Here is a 16,263-nt window from a genome sequence, read left to right as displayed (position 1 = left end):
GTCTGTGATATACAGGAGGTCAGTCTGGATGACCCAATGATTCCTTAAACTCTAAGTCTGTGAATGTGCACAAGTGTTTGCAGGATCAGGGGCCTTGCATGACCATTTTGATCTGGTAGTGGTCAGCACTCACTCTGCACATGGGTGAGTGGCTACCTAGAGACTCAAGCACGTTATCTCAGTTTCTTTCCTCTACTGCAGTAGGATAAGATGCTCCATTAATTGCTCATGTGTGAAGCACTTTGCTTTCTTCATGTTCTAATAGCTAGACAGTAAAGTCCTCGACCCAGGGACCGTATCCCTCTGAGAAGCACCACGTAGGCCTATTGTTGAAATCGAAATGTTTAATACTATAGAAATAGAGTCCTCTCACTTGATCATGTTTTTTTCCCCTCTGAGGTGAGAATAGCCCCTTTTACCCCCTTCCTCTAATACAACAGTCCCTGCTTTGGCTTCTGCTTTTCCCACTGGCTGGAGTCTCACAAACACCCATGAGACAGGGCAGTGCTCTTATTCCAATTTTACAGATGGGAAGCCAAGACACAGTGCCTAAGTAACCTGCCCAAGGAAGTCTGTGGTGGAGCAGGGACTTGAACCCAGCTCCCTCACGTCCTAGGCCAATGACCTAACTGGTATTGTTGTTAGTAGGTTGTCTTTAGAAAACCAGCATCTCATTAAATGAAAGCAGAAAAAGAACATTCTTATTTGTAAACATCTGCTATGCTTTTTCCAGGACTCCCACAAGAAGTGAACTACTCAAACATTATTTTTAGAAAAATCAGCAATAAACCAATGTTGTTTCCTCTGCCGGGCGTGGAGTGTGTCCTGTCTTCTTGGGTTTGGTCTACTGGGCAGGAAGCTCTTCAAGGCCAGGACTGTCTTCCTTTCAGGTCTTGTACAGTGCCAAGAACATTGTCCAGGCTTAACAGATATTAAGTGATAACAGTATGTTTTGGATGGTTCATGTGTTAAGTAATTAAATGCAGGCAAAAAAGTTTAGCTTCACAGTTTATTCGGAGAGCACTTCTATGAACGGAAGCAGAAAGAAAGTGTAAGTACAAAGGGACAGACTGCCTCAGACATGGGGATGAAAAATGCTCTTGCGAGGCAGATTAGCTCTATTATCCCCATTTCACAGATCATGGAATTGAGGCACAGAGAAGCCTGTGTTGGTGACAAAAATGGAGGATAGGTCTCCTGTCTCCCGGATCTGAGACTAACCATCTTCTGAGAGAAGATTTGGGAAAGAAGAAAGAGCAAACTCTTGTGGTCCTCCATACAGGTCATGTGAATTAGGCAGGCTGAATGGATGAGAGGCATGTTAGAATCAAATATGCGTTCATCATCCCTGAGCAGACTAGAGTGAAACCCGTGATGAGGAAGCAGCTGAATATGATACCAGTGCCAACTGCCCTGCTCCAAGCGTAGATTGGATCACTCTGTGCGGCATATTGGAGAAAGGCATGTGACCTTACCTCCCAAGAAGCTAGCTCCTTCCTTAGGTTATTGTTTAGCTGGGAGAATGGCAGAGTTTGTGCATCTTGACCAGACTCAGTTAATTTTACTGCAGTTAATTTTTAATCAGCCTTGTTTCCTATTATTATGTTTACCCATCTCTCCTTCTCCCCCGTTTGGCTTCTACCTAGCCACTTATATATTCACTTCTTTTATTTTTTGAGTGGGGAGAAGGGACCACACATTGCATTATAGTGAACTATGCTTGGAATGCCAGACTAATAGTAAAAAATGAGTCTGTCAGAAGAATTGCACGTGCACTGTACTGAGGTCCCCTGAGCGGTTTGAGCAATGTCCTTGACCTTTTGTTAACTAATTTCATTTTCATTAAGTGCCAAGTAGGCTAGCACGAATATAGTTATCTTTTAATTTCCAGGAAGCAAAGTATCTAAGCCTAAACCAAAGAAGAATAGAGGGCACACCAGAAGCAGGAGTCTGTTGTTCACACTACATGCTTTCTTTCTAAGTGAACTTTATCTTTCGGTAACTCAGATACTTCTTGTGTACTGCTTGGTGTCATTAATTAGATATGAGGATTTCCCAGTACATTAGCAAGTAACTGTGTCTCTCTCTGTGTCACATCTACTCTGAAAAGTGACTGTAAAAATGACACGGCCTTATCTCCACTCCCTGGTGTGGTCCCTGCATAGCCAGTGCAGCTCCGAATGTGAGCTGGATGCTGTTCCCGCTTGTGCAGTCATCAACAGAATTGTTTGCTGGATTCCACTGACCGAGCTAGTCAGTTACACCTGTGCGAACCCAGAGGACACTTCATACTAAGTTTGTGGCAAGTTATCATGCAAATTAGACGCATCACTAAATTTGGCTCTTGGTCTGTAAAGGCACATATAATGTCTAGGGATGGACATTTTAAAGAGGTTGAATAGCCGATTAGATCCTATGGGATTTTCAAGGATATATGCTTTATTATTTTAAAAAATTATAAATGATCTAATCTATGTAAAGTGTGCCCAGAAATTAACACAATGGTGTCTCTATTAAATACATGAAATAATACATTATTACTACCCTTTACATTTTTTTTTTTTGAGTTGATACGCTTTTTAGTTATGTTGCTAATTTATACTTTTAAGATCTGGTCAACTACTCCCTTTTTCATGCAGAATCATGTGAAGACCATCCTAAAGAATATGCTTTTGATTACTGTATGTCTCTATAATTGAGATTCGCATCTGTTAATGCTTTTGAGATAGGCCAGAGAAGGAGATCTGCATGATCTGAGGGAGTTTGCTGATGCGATTGCAGAGCCATTGGCCATTATCTTTAAAATCTTGTGGCGATCAGGGGAGGTACCGGAAAATTGGAAAAAGGCAAATATAGTGCCCATCTTTAAAAAAGGGAAGAAGGAGAACCCGGGGAACTACAGACCGGTCAGTCTCAGCTCATTCCCTGGAAAAATCATGGAGCAGGTCCTCAAGGAATCCATTTTGAAGCACTTGGAGGAGAGGAAGGTGATCAGGAACAGTCAACGTGGATTCACCAAGGGCAAGTCATGCCTGACCAAACTGATTGCCTTCTATGATGAGATAATTGGCTCTGTGGATATGGTGAAAGCAGTGGACATGATATACCTTGATTTAGCAAAGCTTTTGATACAGTTTCCCACGGTATTCTTGCCAGCAAGTTAAAGAAATATGGATTGGATGAATGGGCTATAAGGTGGATTAGAAAGCTGGCTAGATCACTGGGCTCAATGGGTAGTGATTAATGGATCCATGTCTAGTTGGCAGCCGGTATCAAGCGGAGTGCCCCAGGGGTCGGTCCCTGGGCCAGTTTTGTTCAACATCTTTATTAATTATTTGGATGATGGGATGGATTGCACCCTCAGCAAGTTTGTGGATGATACTAAGCCGGGGGGAGAGGTAGATACACTTGAGGGTAGGGATAGGGTCCAGAGTGACCTAGACAAATTGAAAGATTGGGCCAAAAGAAATCTGATGAGGTTCAACAAGGACAAGTGCAGAGTCCTGCACTTAGGACGGAAGAATCCCATGTACCACTACAGGCTGGGGACCAACTGGCTAAGCAGCAGTTCTGCAGAAAAGGACCTGGGGATTACAGTGGACGAGAAGCTGGGTATGAGTCAGCAGTGTGCCCTTGTTGCCAAGAAGGCTAACGGCATATTGGGCTGCATTAGCAGGAGCATTACCAGCAGATCAAGGAAAGTGATTATTCTCCTCTTTTTGGCACTGGTGAGGCCACACTTGGAGTATGCATCCAATTTTCCCCCACTACAGAAAGGATGTGGACAAATTGGAGAGAGTCCAGTGGAGGGCAAAGAAAATGATTAGGAGGCTGCGGCACATGACTTATGAGGAGAGACTGAGGGAACTGGGCTTATTTAGTCTGTTAAAAAGAAGAGTGAGTGAGGGGGATTTGATAACAGCCTTCAACTACCTGAAGTGGGGTTCCAAAGAGGATGGAGCTAGGCTGTTCTCAGTGGTAGTAGATGATAGAACAAGGAGCAATGGTCTCAAGTTGCAGTGGGGGAGGTTTAGGTTGGATATTAGGAAACACTATTTCACTAGGAGGGTGGTGAAGCACTGGAATGGGTTACCTAGGGAGGTGGTGGAATCTCCATCCTTAGAGGTTTTTAAGGCCCAGCTTGACAAAGCCCTGGCTGGGATGATTTGGTTGGGGTTGGTCCTGCTTTGAGCAGGGGGTTGGACTAGATGACCTCCTGAGGTCTCTTCCAACTCTAATCTACTATGATTCTGCGATTCTCTGTGTATGTGCTTAACTTGTTGTTGGTTAGTGGGGACTGTTTAAAAGCATTGTACTGTGTACATCGACTGCTAGATTCAATTTTATTACATTTCCAGTTTTCCTGTGGGCTCAGGTGCTGATTACCACAGAAATTATCACTATATTTTGTATTTCCTCTGTTTAAAAAACCATGGTCTTCTTTTTATCAAGATTCTCAGCAGGAGTCTAGTACACAGCAAAATTCCTTTTGTCGGCTGCCAAAAGCAACTAATGGCTGTAAAAAGTTGTATACTCTTCTGTTTTAATTGTTCTCAAACGAATCATTGCTTTCCAGTTCGGTTTGCTCATGCAGCAGTGTTCTGGGCTTGGAATGGGGATGGTTTTTCAAAGCCCTATGAAATATCTCCTTTGTAGCTGATGTTTTTATATTGGAAGACAAAACCATGAAATGATCTGTATTTGCCTGGACTGAAGAGCTTTTGTGGCTTAGAAATGCCGAGCTACTTCTCCAGTGGCTCCAGAGCTCCCTCATGATGCTATGCTGTTAATAATTGTAACTGTGTTACAGAATAATGCTTATCACTAGCATGTGTTCCCTGATTTAGGACAGATAGTAAGGCTTGGTCCACACTGCAAACTTATGTCGATATAACTACTTCGCTCAGGGGTGTGGATTTTCCATGCCCCTGAGCAACGCAGTTGTATCAACCTAAACCCTGGTGCAACAGCGGTATGGGAGGGCTTCTCCCGCCACCTTAGCTACTGCCTCTCAGGGATGTGGAGTACCTGTGCCGACAGGAGAAGCTTTCCCATCAACATAGATAGCGTCTACACTAAGCACTACAGTGGTGCAGCTGCAGCATTATAAGGCCTGGTCTACACTACAGAGTTAGGTTGACGCAAGGTGGCTTATGTCGATCTAATTTGTCAGTGTCTATGCTAGAATGCTGCTTCTACTGAAGTAAGTCCCCTGCTACATCAACATAATAACTCCATCTCTACAAGAGGCGTAGCACTTAATGTCAATGTAGATAGGGCAACGCAGTGTTCATGTAGACACTGCATTATTTACATCACCTGTTGGTTGTGAACCCCAAGTGAGGCTGACAGCTGGAGCCCTCCCTCCCCTTCCCTGGCACTGACAGCCTACGCTGTCAGCCGGGCACCAGGTGAGCCCCGTGTCTGGCTGACAGCTCAGGCTGTCAGTGCTGGGGTGGCTGTCAGCAGCGGGGGGGCCCAGCTGTGGGCCCCACATGGTGTTGACACCTGAGGCTGTCAGCCCCAGAGCAGCCAGGCTCCAGCTATCAGTGTCCCTGGTGAGGACGCACACCGCTGACAGAAGGAGCAAGTGTGGATGTGAACTACCACTTTAATTACTGTGGTGGCTGTACATCAACTTAACTTAAGTCGACTTAATTTTGTAGTGTAGACAAGCCCTAAGAGCGAGAGTTGTGAAATGGAAATTCTGCAAGGTGACGAGCTCCCTCCACTCCTGTTAGCTTCAGGCAATCTTGCAGGGTACAGCCCTTGACTTGGACTGGTTGTAAGAAATTAGAGGCAATATAAAAATTTGCTTTCTGATATATATAAGAAAATAATAAAATACAATGGATGCTTTGCCAAAATCATGGAGCAGGTCCTCAAAGAATCAATCCTGAAGCACTTACAAGAGAGGAAAGTGATCAGGAACAGTCATCATGGATTCACCAAGGGAAGGTCATGCCTGACTAATCTAATCAACTTCTATGATGAGATTACTGGTTCTGTGGATGAAGGGAAAGCAGTGGATGTATTGTTTCTTGACTTTAGCAAAGCTTTTGACACGTTTCCCACAGTATTCTTGTCAGCAAGTTAAAGAAGTATGGGCTGGATGAATGCACTATAAGGTGGGTAGAAAGTTGGCTAGATTGTCGGGCTCAACGGGTAGTGATCAATGGCTCCATGTCTAGTTGGCAGCCGGTGTCAAGTGGAGTGCCCCAGGGGTCGGTCCTGGGGCCGGTTTTGTTCAATATCTTCATAAATGATCTGGAGGATGGTGTGGTTTGCACTCTCAGCAAATTTGCGGATGATACTAAACTGGGAGGAGTGGTAGATACGCTGGAGGGCAGGGATAGGATACAGAGGGACCTAGACAAATTGGAGGATTGGGCCAAAAGAAATCTGATGAGGTTCAACAAGGACAAGTGCAGAGACCTGCACTTAGGACGGAAGAACCCAATGCACAGCTACAGACTAGGGACCGAATGGCTAGGCAGCAGTTCTGTGGAAAAGGACCTAGGGGTGACAGTGGACGAGAAGCTGGATATGAGTCAGCAGTGTGCCCTTGTTGCCAAGAAGGCCAATGGCATTTTGGGATGTATAAGTAGGGGCATAGCGAGCAGATCGAGGGACGTAATCGTCCCCCTCTATTCGACATTGGTGAGGCCTCATCTGGAATACTGTGTCCAGTTTTGGGCCCCACACTACAAGAAGGATGTGGATAACTTGGAAAGAGTCCAGCGAAGGGCAACAAAAATGATTAGGGGTCTGGAACACATGACTTATGAAGAGAGGCTGAGGGAACTGGGATTGTTTAGTCTGCAGAAGAGAAGAATGAGGGGGGAATTGATAGCTGCTTTCAACTACCTGAGAGGTGGTTCCAGAGAGGATGGTTCTAGACTATTCTCAGTGGTAAAAGAGGACAGGACAAGGAGTAATGGTCTCAAGTTGCAGTGGGGGAGGTTTAGGTTGGATATTAGGAAAAACTTTTTCACTAGGAGGGTGGTGAAACACTGGAATGCGTTACCTAGGGAGGTGGTAGAATCTCCTTCCTTAGAAGTTTTTAAGGTCAGGCTTGAAAAAGCCCTGGCTGGGATGATTTAATTGGGGATTGGTCCTGCTTTTGAGCAGGGGGTTGGACTAGATGACCTCCTGAGGTCTCTTCCAACCCTGATATTCTATGATTCTATGATTCTATATTACACCCAGTCCAAATCAAGGGCTCTAATCTTCAAGATTTCCTGAAGCCAACAGGAGTGGAGGGAACTCATCACCTTGCAGGATTGGGCACCTACTTTCCATGTATAGAATGGATACATCAGGCTGCTGTTTTCTGTGTTATCGCTGGTAAAGTAGGGTTTCAAAAAAGGGCATCGCAACATAAGCCAGTCACTCTGCATAACACTGCAGAGGCTATTCTAGAAATACCACTTTCAGAGGGCAGTACGTCTGGGAGTGACAGCAAAGAAAACACTAAGCAGCTGATAGGAGTGATGGTCTGGTAATGTTGATCTGATTTCCCAGTGAATAGGCAGGTGGCTATCTTTGTCTTTGGAGGCACCTAGCATGAATGGTGTACATAATTACTACCGCAAATATCTGAATACTGAAATTTTACCCTGGGCATCAGAGCCATCAGAACTATGTACTGGGAGAGCTGCGCAGAATGCACATACATCCCTTGCCTCACTTAAAATGGATTTTGCTGGGAAAACAAGAGGTTTGTGTTTGCAAGCTAGATAACTGAATGAAACTGAATGTTAATGTGCCCACAAAACCCAGTGCAGGGTGGGTGAAACAGAAGCGCACATGTCTTTCAGTTTTCCCCTTGTGTGCAGACCTCTGGACGTTTAGTCCATTATTATTATTATTATTATTATTTGTATTACAGAAGTGCCTACAGTCCTAGATGCATTGGGAGCCTCACTGTGCTAGGCTCTGGACAAACACATAGGGAGATGCAGCTTCCCCCTAAGAGTTTACAGTCTAAATAGACAAAACAGACAAAGGGTTGGTGAGTAAACAGAGGCACAGGGAGGCAAAATGACTTGCAGAGTCTGGAATGGAACCCAGGTTTCTTTAGCCCCAGTCACTGAGTCACATTGCCTCTTGATGTGTTCTGTAGCCAAAACCAAGCACTGGCTGCAATAAGCTCATTGCGAGAGGGTTTATTAAAGGTCTAAATGCGGAATTACCAATCTCTGCTACATTTAAGGTTTTATTTTAAGGAAATGTCCATTGAGCCAAATCTGACTCTTGCCAGACTGAAATGGAAAAGTGGCAAAACAGGTCTCGGTGGTTGAGACTTATGGGCCTAATCATGTAGCCTTTAAGCCCAACGGTTATAAGATCAGCCCTAACCTTGATATTAACAAGTATACAGGGGTAGTATTTCCATACCAATAAGTAATACATGTCTAACGACTGGGTTCAGTAAATCAGCTCCCACCTATTCTCCTCTCTTACCTTGTAGTTACTGATTTTATAGAATGGTTTGTTTTTGTTTCATTTCTTAGTGGGCTGTTTATCACCATTCATGACAAAGGCCATATTGCAACAATGCTAAACTCCTGGCCTGAAGAAGATATAAAGGTATGCTTGATTTCTTTTTATGGAGCTGAGAAAAGCTTGCAAATATTTTCCATTTCTCACAATAATCTGACAGAATTTGAAGCTTCCAAAAGGAAATGCAGCCTATCCCTCTGATCTCAAGTTTTGCATCGGAACAAACAAATCAAAGGAGAAGTATTTTGTTCTTCTGTAGGCTTTCTTTGCAATGATCTCAAAGTGGTTTCCATTCATTATTTAATTAAGATTCAAAGCACCCCTTTGAGTCTGATAAATATGTTTTTGCCAAGGAGGAAACTGGCACAGAGACGTTAAGTGACTCACCCAAGGTCACAAAGGACATTTGTGGCAAAGCTGGGAATGGAACTCAGAAATCCTGAGTCCTAATCCTGGGGTTCAGTCACAAGCCTGCCTTTCTCAACTACAGGCAAATGCCCTGTTCATTGAGCTTTGTTCATCAACAGCTGTACAACTAAGAATTTTACACTGGCTGCTCTATTGAGCTTATATCTATACAATTCCTTTTGTTCCGAAGCACTTCGAAAACTTGGGTCAGATTTCTCCTCTCCAATCCATACAGACTGTGCATAGTGGGTGCAGCACCATCAGTCTGGCCTGGTGAATCTGTGATTCAAGAAATTGCCCACTATAATGGGCATACAGGATCGAAAGGAAAATTTGCATGCTTTGCTGGACGAGACAGGATCTGAGACTCTGGAAAATGATTTGGTTGGTTATTAGCAAGACAAGGCGGGTGTGGTAATATCTTTTATTGGACCAACTTTTGTTGGCATGAGAGATAAGCTTTCGAGCTACACAGACCTCTTCTTTCGGGTCTGGGAAAGGTAGATACTCCAAGTGTCACAGCTAAATACAAGCTCAAACAGATAGTTTAGCACATAAAACTGTAATAAAGGGACCATATAAGGTGGATAGAAAGCTGGCTAGATTGTCAGACTCAGCGGGTAGTGATCAACAGCTTGATGTCTAGTTGGCAGCCGGTATCAAGCGGAGTGCCCCAGGGGTCGGTTCTGGGGCCGCTTTTGTTCAACATCTTTATTAATGATCTGAATGATGGGATGAATTGCACCCTCAGCAAGTTCACAGATGACACTAAGCTGCGGGGAGAGGTAGATATGCTGGAGGGTAGGGATAGGGTCCAGAGTGACCTAGACAAATTGGAGGATTGGGCCAAAAGAAATCTGATGAGGTTCAACAAGGACAAGTGCAGAGTCCTGCACTTAGGAAGGAAGAACCCCATGCACCGTTACAGGCTGGGGACCCACTGGCTAAGCAGCAAGAAGGCCAACGGCGTATTGGGCTGGATTAGTAGGAGCATTGCCAGCAGATCGAGGGAAGTGATTATTCTCCTCTATTCGGCACTGGTGAGGCCACACCTGGAGTATTGCGTCCAGTTTCGGTCCCCCAACTACAGAAGGGATGTGGACAAATTGGAGAGAGTCCAGCAGAGGGCAACGAAAATGATTAGGGGGCTGGGGCACATGACTTATGAGGAGAGACAGGGAACTGGGCTTATTTAGTCTGCAGAAGAGAACAGTGAGGGGGGATTTGATAGCAGCCTTCAACTACCTGAAGCGGAGTTCCAAAGAGGATGGAGCTAGGCTGTCCTCAGTGGTGGCAGATGACAGAACAAGGAGCAATGGTCTCAAGTTGCAATGGGGGAGGTTTAGGTTGGATATTAGGAAAGACTATTTCACTAGGAGGGTGGTGAAGCACTGGAATGGGTTACCTAGGGAGGTGGTGGAATCTCCATCCTTAGAGGTTTTTAAGGCCTGGTGTGACAAAGCCCTGGCTGGGATGAGTTAGTTGGTGTTGGTCCTGCTTTGAGCAGGGGCTAGGACTAGATGACCTCCTGAGGTCTCTTCCAACCCTAATATTCTATGATTCTAAGTGGCCAATTAACACCCCTGCAGTCATAGGACAAAAAGGAGAGAGTTAGCGGGTTACACATTGTTGTAATAAGCCATAAATCCAGTGTCTCTGTTCAGTCCATGATTTTTATTGTCTAGCAAAGTTATGAATTTAAGCTCCAGACTAACCTTTTGAAAGTGTTGTGCAGGTTTTTTTCGAGGATGAAGACTGAGAGGTCAGATATAGCGTGATCGCTTTGTGAAAAGTGTTCACCCACAGGTGATGTAGTGTTTTTTTCTTTTATCATTTCCTGTGTGAGTTTATTCAAGAGTGCAGTGATTGTTTTCACCCACGTAGTTGTTATTGGGGCATTTCGTGCACTGGATGAGGTACACCACATGTTGTGATGAGCAAATGCAGGTCCCAGGGATCTTGAAAGGGGTGTCGTGCAGGGTGTCGATCATTGTACAGTGGAGAAATGTCTGCAAGTTTTGCATCTGTTGTTCTGGCAGGGTCTGGTGCCACTTTGAGTTGCTGTGTTCTGGTCTGTGGGGAGCTTGCTTCTGATGATGAGCTTGAAGCAGCTGGGGAGTTGTTTGAAGGCCAGGAGAGGGGGTGCAGGAAAGATTTCTTTCAGGATGGGTTCCTCATTGAGCATGGGTTGTAGTTGTTTGGTAAAACCCCATATGGGTTCCAGTGTGGGGGGCAGGTGACAACTAAGGGTGTGCATTTGGAGGGGGTTTTATTTCTGTATTGAAGCAGGTTCTCTTGGGATATTTGGGTGACCCGTTCCATGACGTGATCTACTTCTCTAGTGGAGTGTCCTTGTTTGGTGAAGGTGGTTTTGAGTATGTTAAAGTGTATATCCCAGACTTTTCCCTCAGAGCATATTCTGTGGTATCTGAGCCTGGCTGTAAATAAAGATTTCTTGGTGTGTTTGGGGTGGTTACTGGATTTATGAGGTAGATGTGATGATCCGTGGGTTTCTTGTATACAGTTGTCTGTAGGGTTCCATTGTTGAAGCTGATCATGGTGGGAGTGTTCAAGAGAGTTTAATTCATGGGTAGTGGTTGAAGTTGTGGTGGAAGTCTATGGTGGAGTTTAAGTCGTCCATCCACAGGATGAAAATATCATCATCTCAGGTATATCCTTGGTTTATGGTGCATTTGATTAGTTATGACTTGCTTTTTAAACAACAATCTCTGCATAGAGAATTTCCATGGAATTTGCATTAGTTTCACCATAAATTTCCATCAAAGCATGAGTTCTTTGCTTTCCATATTCCCACATCTGCCATCTTCCAATCCCAGTTGTGTGCCTCGGGTGTGGTTAGGGCGGGAGTGCACGCCAAAAACAGATGGAGCCCACCCAAAAAGAGCCTTTCCTAGCTCTGGCTAGTACTTAGTGTTGACTCACAAAGAAAAGTAAACAGGAAAATCTTCCCAAATGCAAGAAAATGAAGGCACTGACTGCAAAGAAGTACATGTACTGGTTTCCCTTAGTGACTGGCTTGTTACTGCAATGGCTTTTTAAGAGCTTGATGGCATTCCCTGCTTAATCTCTGCGAGGTCTGCAGCCCTGCTGTTATTTGTAATGCATTTTGCATTGAAACTTCACCCTGACTCCTGGTAGGAAGGAGTTGGCACTAGGGTTGCCAGGCGTTGGGTTTTCGACTGGAATGCCCAGTCAAAAAGGGACCCTGGCGGCGCCAGTCAGCACTGCCGACTGGGCCATTAAAAGTCCGGTCAGTGACGTGGCGGGCGCTCGGGACTAAGGCAGGCTGCCTGCTTGCCCAAGGTCCACGCGGCTCCCGGAAGCAGCTGCCAGGTCCTTGCTGTCCCTAGAGTCTAGACGCATGGGCGGCCAGGGAGGCTCTTCGTGCTGCCCCTGCCCTGAGGGCCGGCTTTGCAGCTCCCATTGGCCGGGAACTGCAACCAATGGGAGCCGCAGGGGTGGCGCCTGTGTGCGTGAAGCAGCGTGCGGAGCCTCCCTGGCTGTCCGTGCATCTAGGGGCTGCAGGGACCTGACGGCTGCTTCCTGGGAGCCGCAGTAAGTGCCTCCGGGACTCTGCACCCTGTCCCGCACCCCAACCTCCTGTCCCTGCCCGGAATCCCCTCCCGCACCCAAACTCCCTCATGGATCCCACACCCCACCCCAACACCCGAACACCCTACCCCAGCCCCCTCCCGCACCCCAAACCCCTGATCCCCAGCCCCACCCCAGAGCCCACACCCCCAGCCGGAGCCTGAACCCCCTCCTGCATTCCAAACCCCACATCCCCGGCTCAATCCCAGAGCCTGCACACCCAGCCAGAGTCCTCACGCCCCCTCCCCCCCGGCACCCTAACCCCCTGCCCCACCTGGAGCCCGCATGCATCCCAAGCCCACAACCCATACCCACCACTTTGCCCCAGCCCAGAGCCCTCTCCCGCACCCCAAACCTTTCATCCCCAGCCCCACCCCAGATCCCGCACCTCCAGCCAGAACCCTCACCCCCTTTCCATACCCCAACCCCCTGCCCCAGCCCGGTGAAAGTGAGTGAGGGTGGGGGAGAGCGAGCGACAGAGGGAAGGGGGATGGCGTGAAGAGGGGCAGGGCCTTGGGGAAGGGGCGGGGCAGGTGGTGGGGCAGGAGTGTTTGGTTTTGTGAAATTAAAGAGTTGGCAACCCTAGCTGGCACCTACTCAGGGAATGTCACAAGAGCAACCACTGCATACACCTCGTGATATCTTTAGAACACCCAACATTACACAAAATGTACGACAGATTTTGGCAGGGAGACAAAACACAAATATATGCATGGATGCATTGTGCCAAACAAGCCATCTTTTTCTTTCCCCCGTCTCATGATTTTTCATGAGCCAATTCGGTGCCGTTCTGTTTTTTCCAGTTTAAAATTGCGGGTTAACTCGGGGGAGAAAAGAACTGCAAGATCCTTGGGAGATGTATATTGTGTGCATTGAATAACAGTGTCTGACTGTTTATCAGCAATGGAATTAAAGCCATATAGCACAAGTTTAAATCCTCCAATGGTATCTCCCTTTAATCATCAGAAATATGCTGAAAGAGAACATTCGAAAATCATTTTTTCTCCTGAACTAAAAGAGCTGATCATGTGGTTTATTCTTTCCCTGAGTTCACAAAGCCAGTTTGCCCTAGCAAATAGCCCTAGCCAATAAACCCATCTTTATTATCCCCCACCAAAGAAAGGTGATCTATTGAGATATTTTATAATCCTCCATTCTCTTATTTATCCTAAAAGTGCATGTGGGTTCCCTTTTGGCATTAACTCAGTGAATCACTAAATAAATATAATTTCGCCATGGACTTCTCCTTCGATATCCAAGCCAGATTGTGCATTTAGGTCACCCTCAATCAAATAATCCACATGATCTGAATCTGAATGCTTTGTTCCCTGAAGCTCCTGGCCAGTTTTGGATGGTCTTGGCATTGTGTTAACCACTTTCCTCCTGCATTAAGGCAGAATTGCCATGTACTTACTAGTTTTCGCCACCACCCACACACACATACACAACAAGACTGGCAAAAATAGGAGCCTAATTAACCTCAGTGAGAGCTGTGATTGGGTCCTTGACACTCTTAACCTCAGGCTGGTGATTAAATTGCTTAACTTCAAGCTTCTAACTTTGAAAATCTTGGCCATGCTTTTTTTCTCCTGGTTGTCACAAAGAAACAAACAAAACCACCAGTCAAATAAACGTGTAAGTGCAGTAGGACATTCCCTCAGGGATCAACCTAAGTATTTGCTTGCCATTGTAGTGCTGAAAAGGGCAAAAGTTGGTAGGATGGGGAGTGTCCCCACTAACCACCTACACACATGTCAGGTACCAGTGTTACCTGACAGTTCGTTAACTCAGGCTCAAGGCTAGTGTAGATGCCAATGCGTGGATGAGAGAAAAGACTAAAGTAAGGCTACGTTGATACTACATATGCTACAGAGGTACAACCACGGCACTGTACCTGTGCCTCTCTTGCACCATAGTGTAGACACTTGCTATAGCGATGAAAGGGGTTTTTCCGTCACAGCAGTTAATCCACCCCCTCAGGAGGCAGTATTAGGTCAATAGAACAATTCTTCTGTCGACCTACTGGCATTTATACTAGGGCCTGGGTCAGCTTCACTACATCTCTCAGGGCTGTGAATTTTTCACACCTCTGAGCAACATAGCTAGGTCAAGCTAGCCTAAGAGTGGAGAGAAGAAAAACGTGATGGGGAGAATAGTCTTGGGGTTATGGCACAGGAATGGGAGTCAGGAAAGCAGGTATCCATTACAAGCTTGCCATGACTTAAGGCACGTCACTTATGCCTCTCTCTCTACCTCAGTTTCCCCATCTGGAAAACAGCAACAATATTACTGACCAAGGTGTCAGGTCACAGGCCTGTGAGGCTTAATTTCTGAATACATACAAAGTGCTCTGAGATCCTTGGTTGAAAGGCACTACATGAGTGCCAAGTAGTCTCTCTATGAACTTGGCTGTCACCATTAGCGAAGAGGCTAATGCCTGGGTCAGTTTGTGAAGGGAATAGTGATCAATATACCTGGTATAGGGTTACAACTGAGATCTTATAGCACTGGCTGATGCAGAAAATGACATCTGCAAAGAGAGGCGATCGGAAGAGCTAAATCACACTGCTTTTTAATTAAACGAGTTTAAATCATTTTAATCCAGTCTCTCTCTTCCCATGTCTTCAAAATTGGCTCATTCCAAAGACTACTAGTGAAGGACCTGATAGGTGCATAAAATAGATAAAGGTGTGGGGGGGGGATTCCTCACTCCAAGAGTTACTAACTACCTAAGGCAGCAGTTCTCAAACTTTAGCAACTCAAGGAGCCCCATTTTGCTTTAAAATTTTTCATGAACTCCCAAGCACCCTGCTCAGCTTCAGGCCCTGCCCCCACTCCACCCCTTCCCCCAAGGCCTCACCCCCACCCACTTCTTCCTGCCCCCACTCCATCCCTGCCCCTCCTCTTCCCCACGTTTTTCCACCCCCTCCCCTGAGCATGCCCCATCCCTGCTCCTCCCCCTCCCTCTCAGCGCCGCCTGCACGCTGCTGAACAGCTGTTCTCCTACGGACAGGAGGCATTGGGAGGGAGGGGGAGGAGTTGATCAGTGGGGCCAGTGGCCTTAGACATGATTCTGCTCCCTTCCCCAAGCGCACCCCATCCCCGCTCCTCCCTCTCTCTCAGGGCACCTCCTGCACCCCACTGAACAGCTGTTCCCCGGCATGCAGGAGGTGCTGGGAGGGAGGGGGAGGAGTTGAGGGAGGGAGGGGAAGGAGTTGATCAGTGCGGCTGGTGGACGCCCCTGGAGTACCCTCGTGGACCCCCATTTGAGAAATGCTGACCTCAGGGCGTGTCTACACTTTGCTGCACCAGTGCAGGTGCGCCACTGTAGCACTTAGTGAAGACACGACCTATGCCAAAGAGAGAGCTTCTCCCGTCAGCACAGTACGCCACCGCCCGTCGACATAGCGCTGTCTACACTGCATAACTGCATCACTCAGGCGTGTGGGTTCTCCATACCGCGGAGTGACGCAGTCAGACCAACATACGTTTGCAGGGCAGACCAGGGCTCAGAGTCCTTCACTGATGTTCTCCACCATGCTTTGCTGCCCTCCTAGCCCTCTCCCCATGGCTGACTTGCACTTTTGTGATAACTAGTAGTACAGTAACCTACGAAGGGAACAAACTTCCATCCCATACTGTGGCTACAAAACTGCATTGTTATAAAAATCTAGGGAGCTGGTTCTGCAAACAGTGTTAAATAAAGCATTGGCAACGCTGTATAATGGACGCTCTTCC

The 16,263-nt window shown here is 46.4% G+C and overlaps 1 protein-coding gene across 1 annotated transcript in view; it reads left to right on the top strand.

Moving 5' to 3' along the window:
* ME3 (malic enzyme 3) overlaps positions 1-16,263 on the top strand; it is a 175,063-nt gene that overhangs the window by 108,079 nt on the left and 50,721 nt on the right. The window contains exon 4 of the mRNA XM_077842181.1: positions 8,517-8,592. Coding sequence (XP_077698307.1) covers positions 8,517-8,592 — 76 coding nt within the window. The remainder of the gene's footprint in view (positions 1-8,516; positions 8,593-16,263) is intronic.

The sequence above is a fragment of the Eretmochelys imbricata genome, chromosome 1, assembly GCF_965152235.1.
Source record: "Eretmochelys imbricata isolate rEreImb1 chromosome 1, rEreImb1.hap1, whole genome shotgun sequence".
Taxonomy (NCBI): domain Eukaryota; kingdom Metazoa; phylum Chordata; order Testudines; family Cheloniidae; genus Eretmochelys; species Eretmochelys imbricata.
This window is presented reverse-complemented; position numbering and strand designations above follow the sequence as displayed.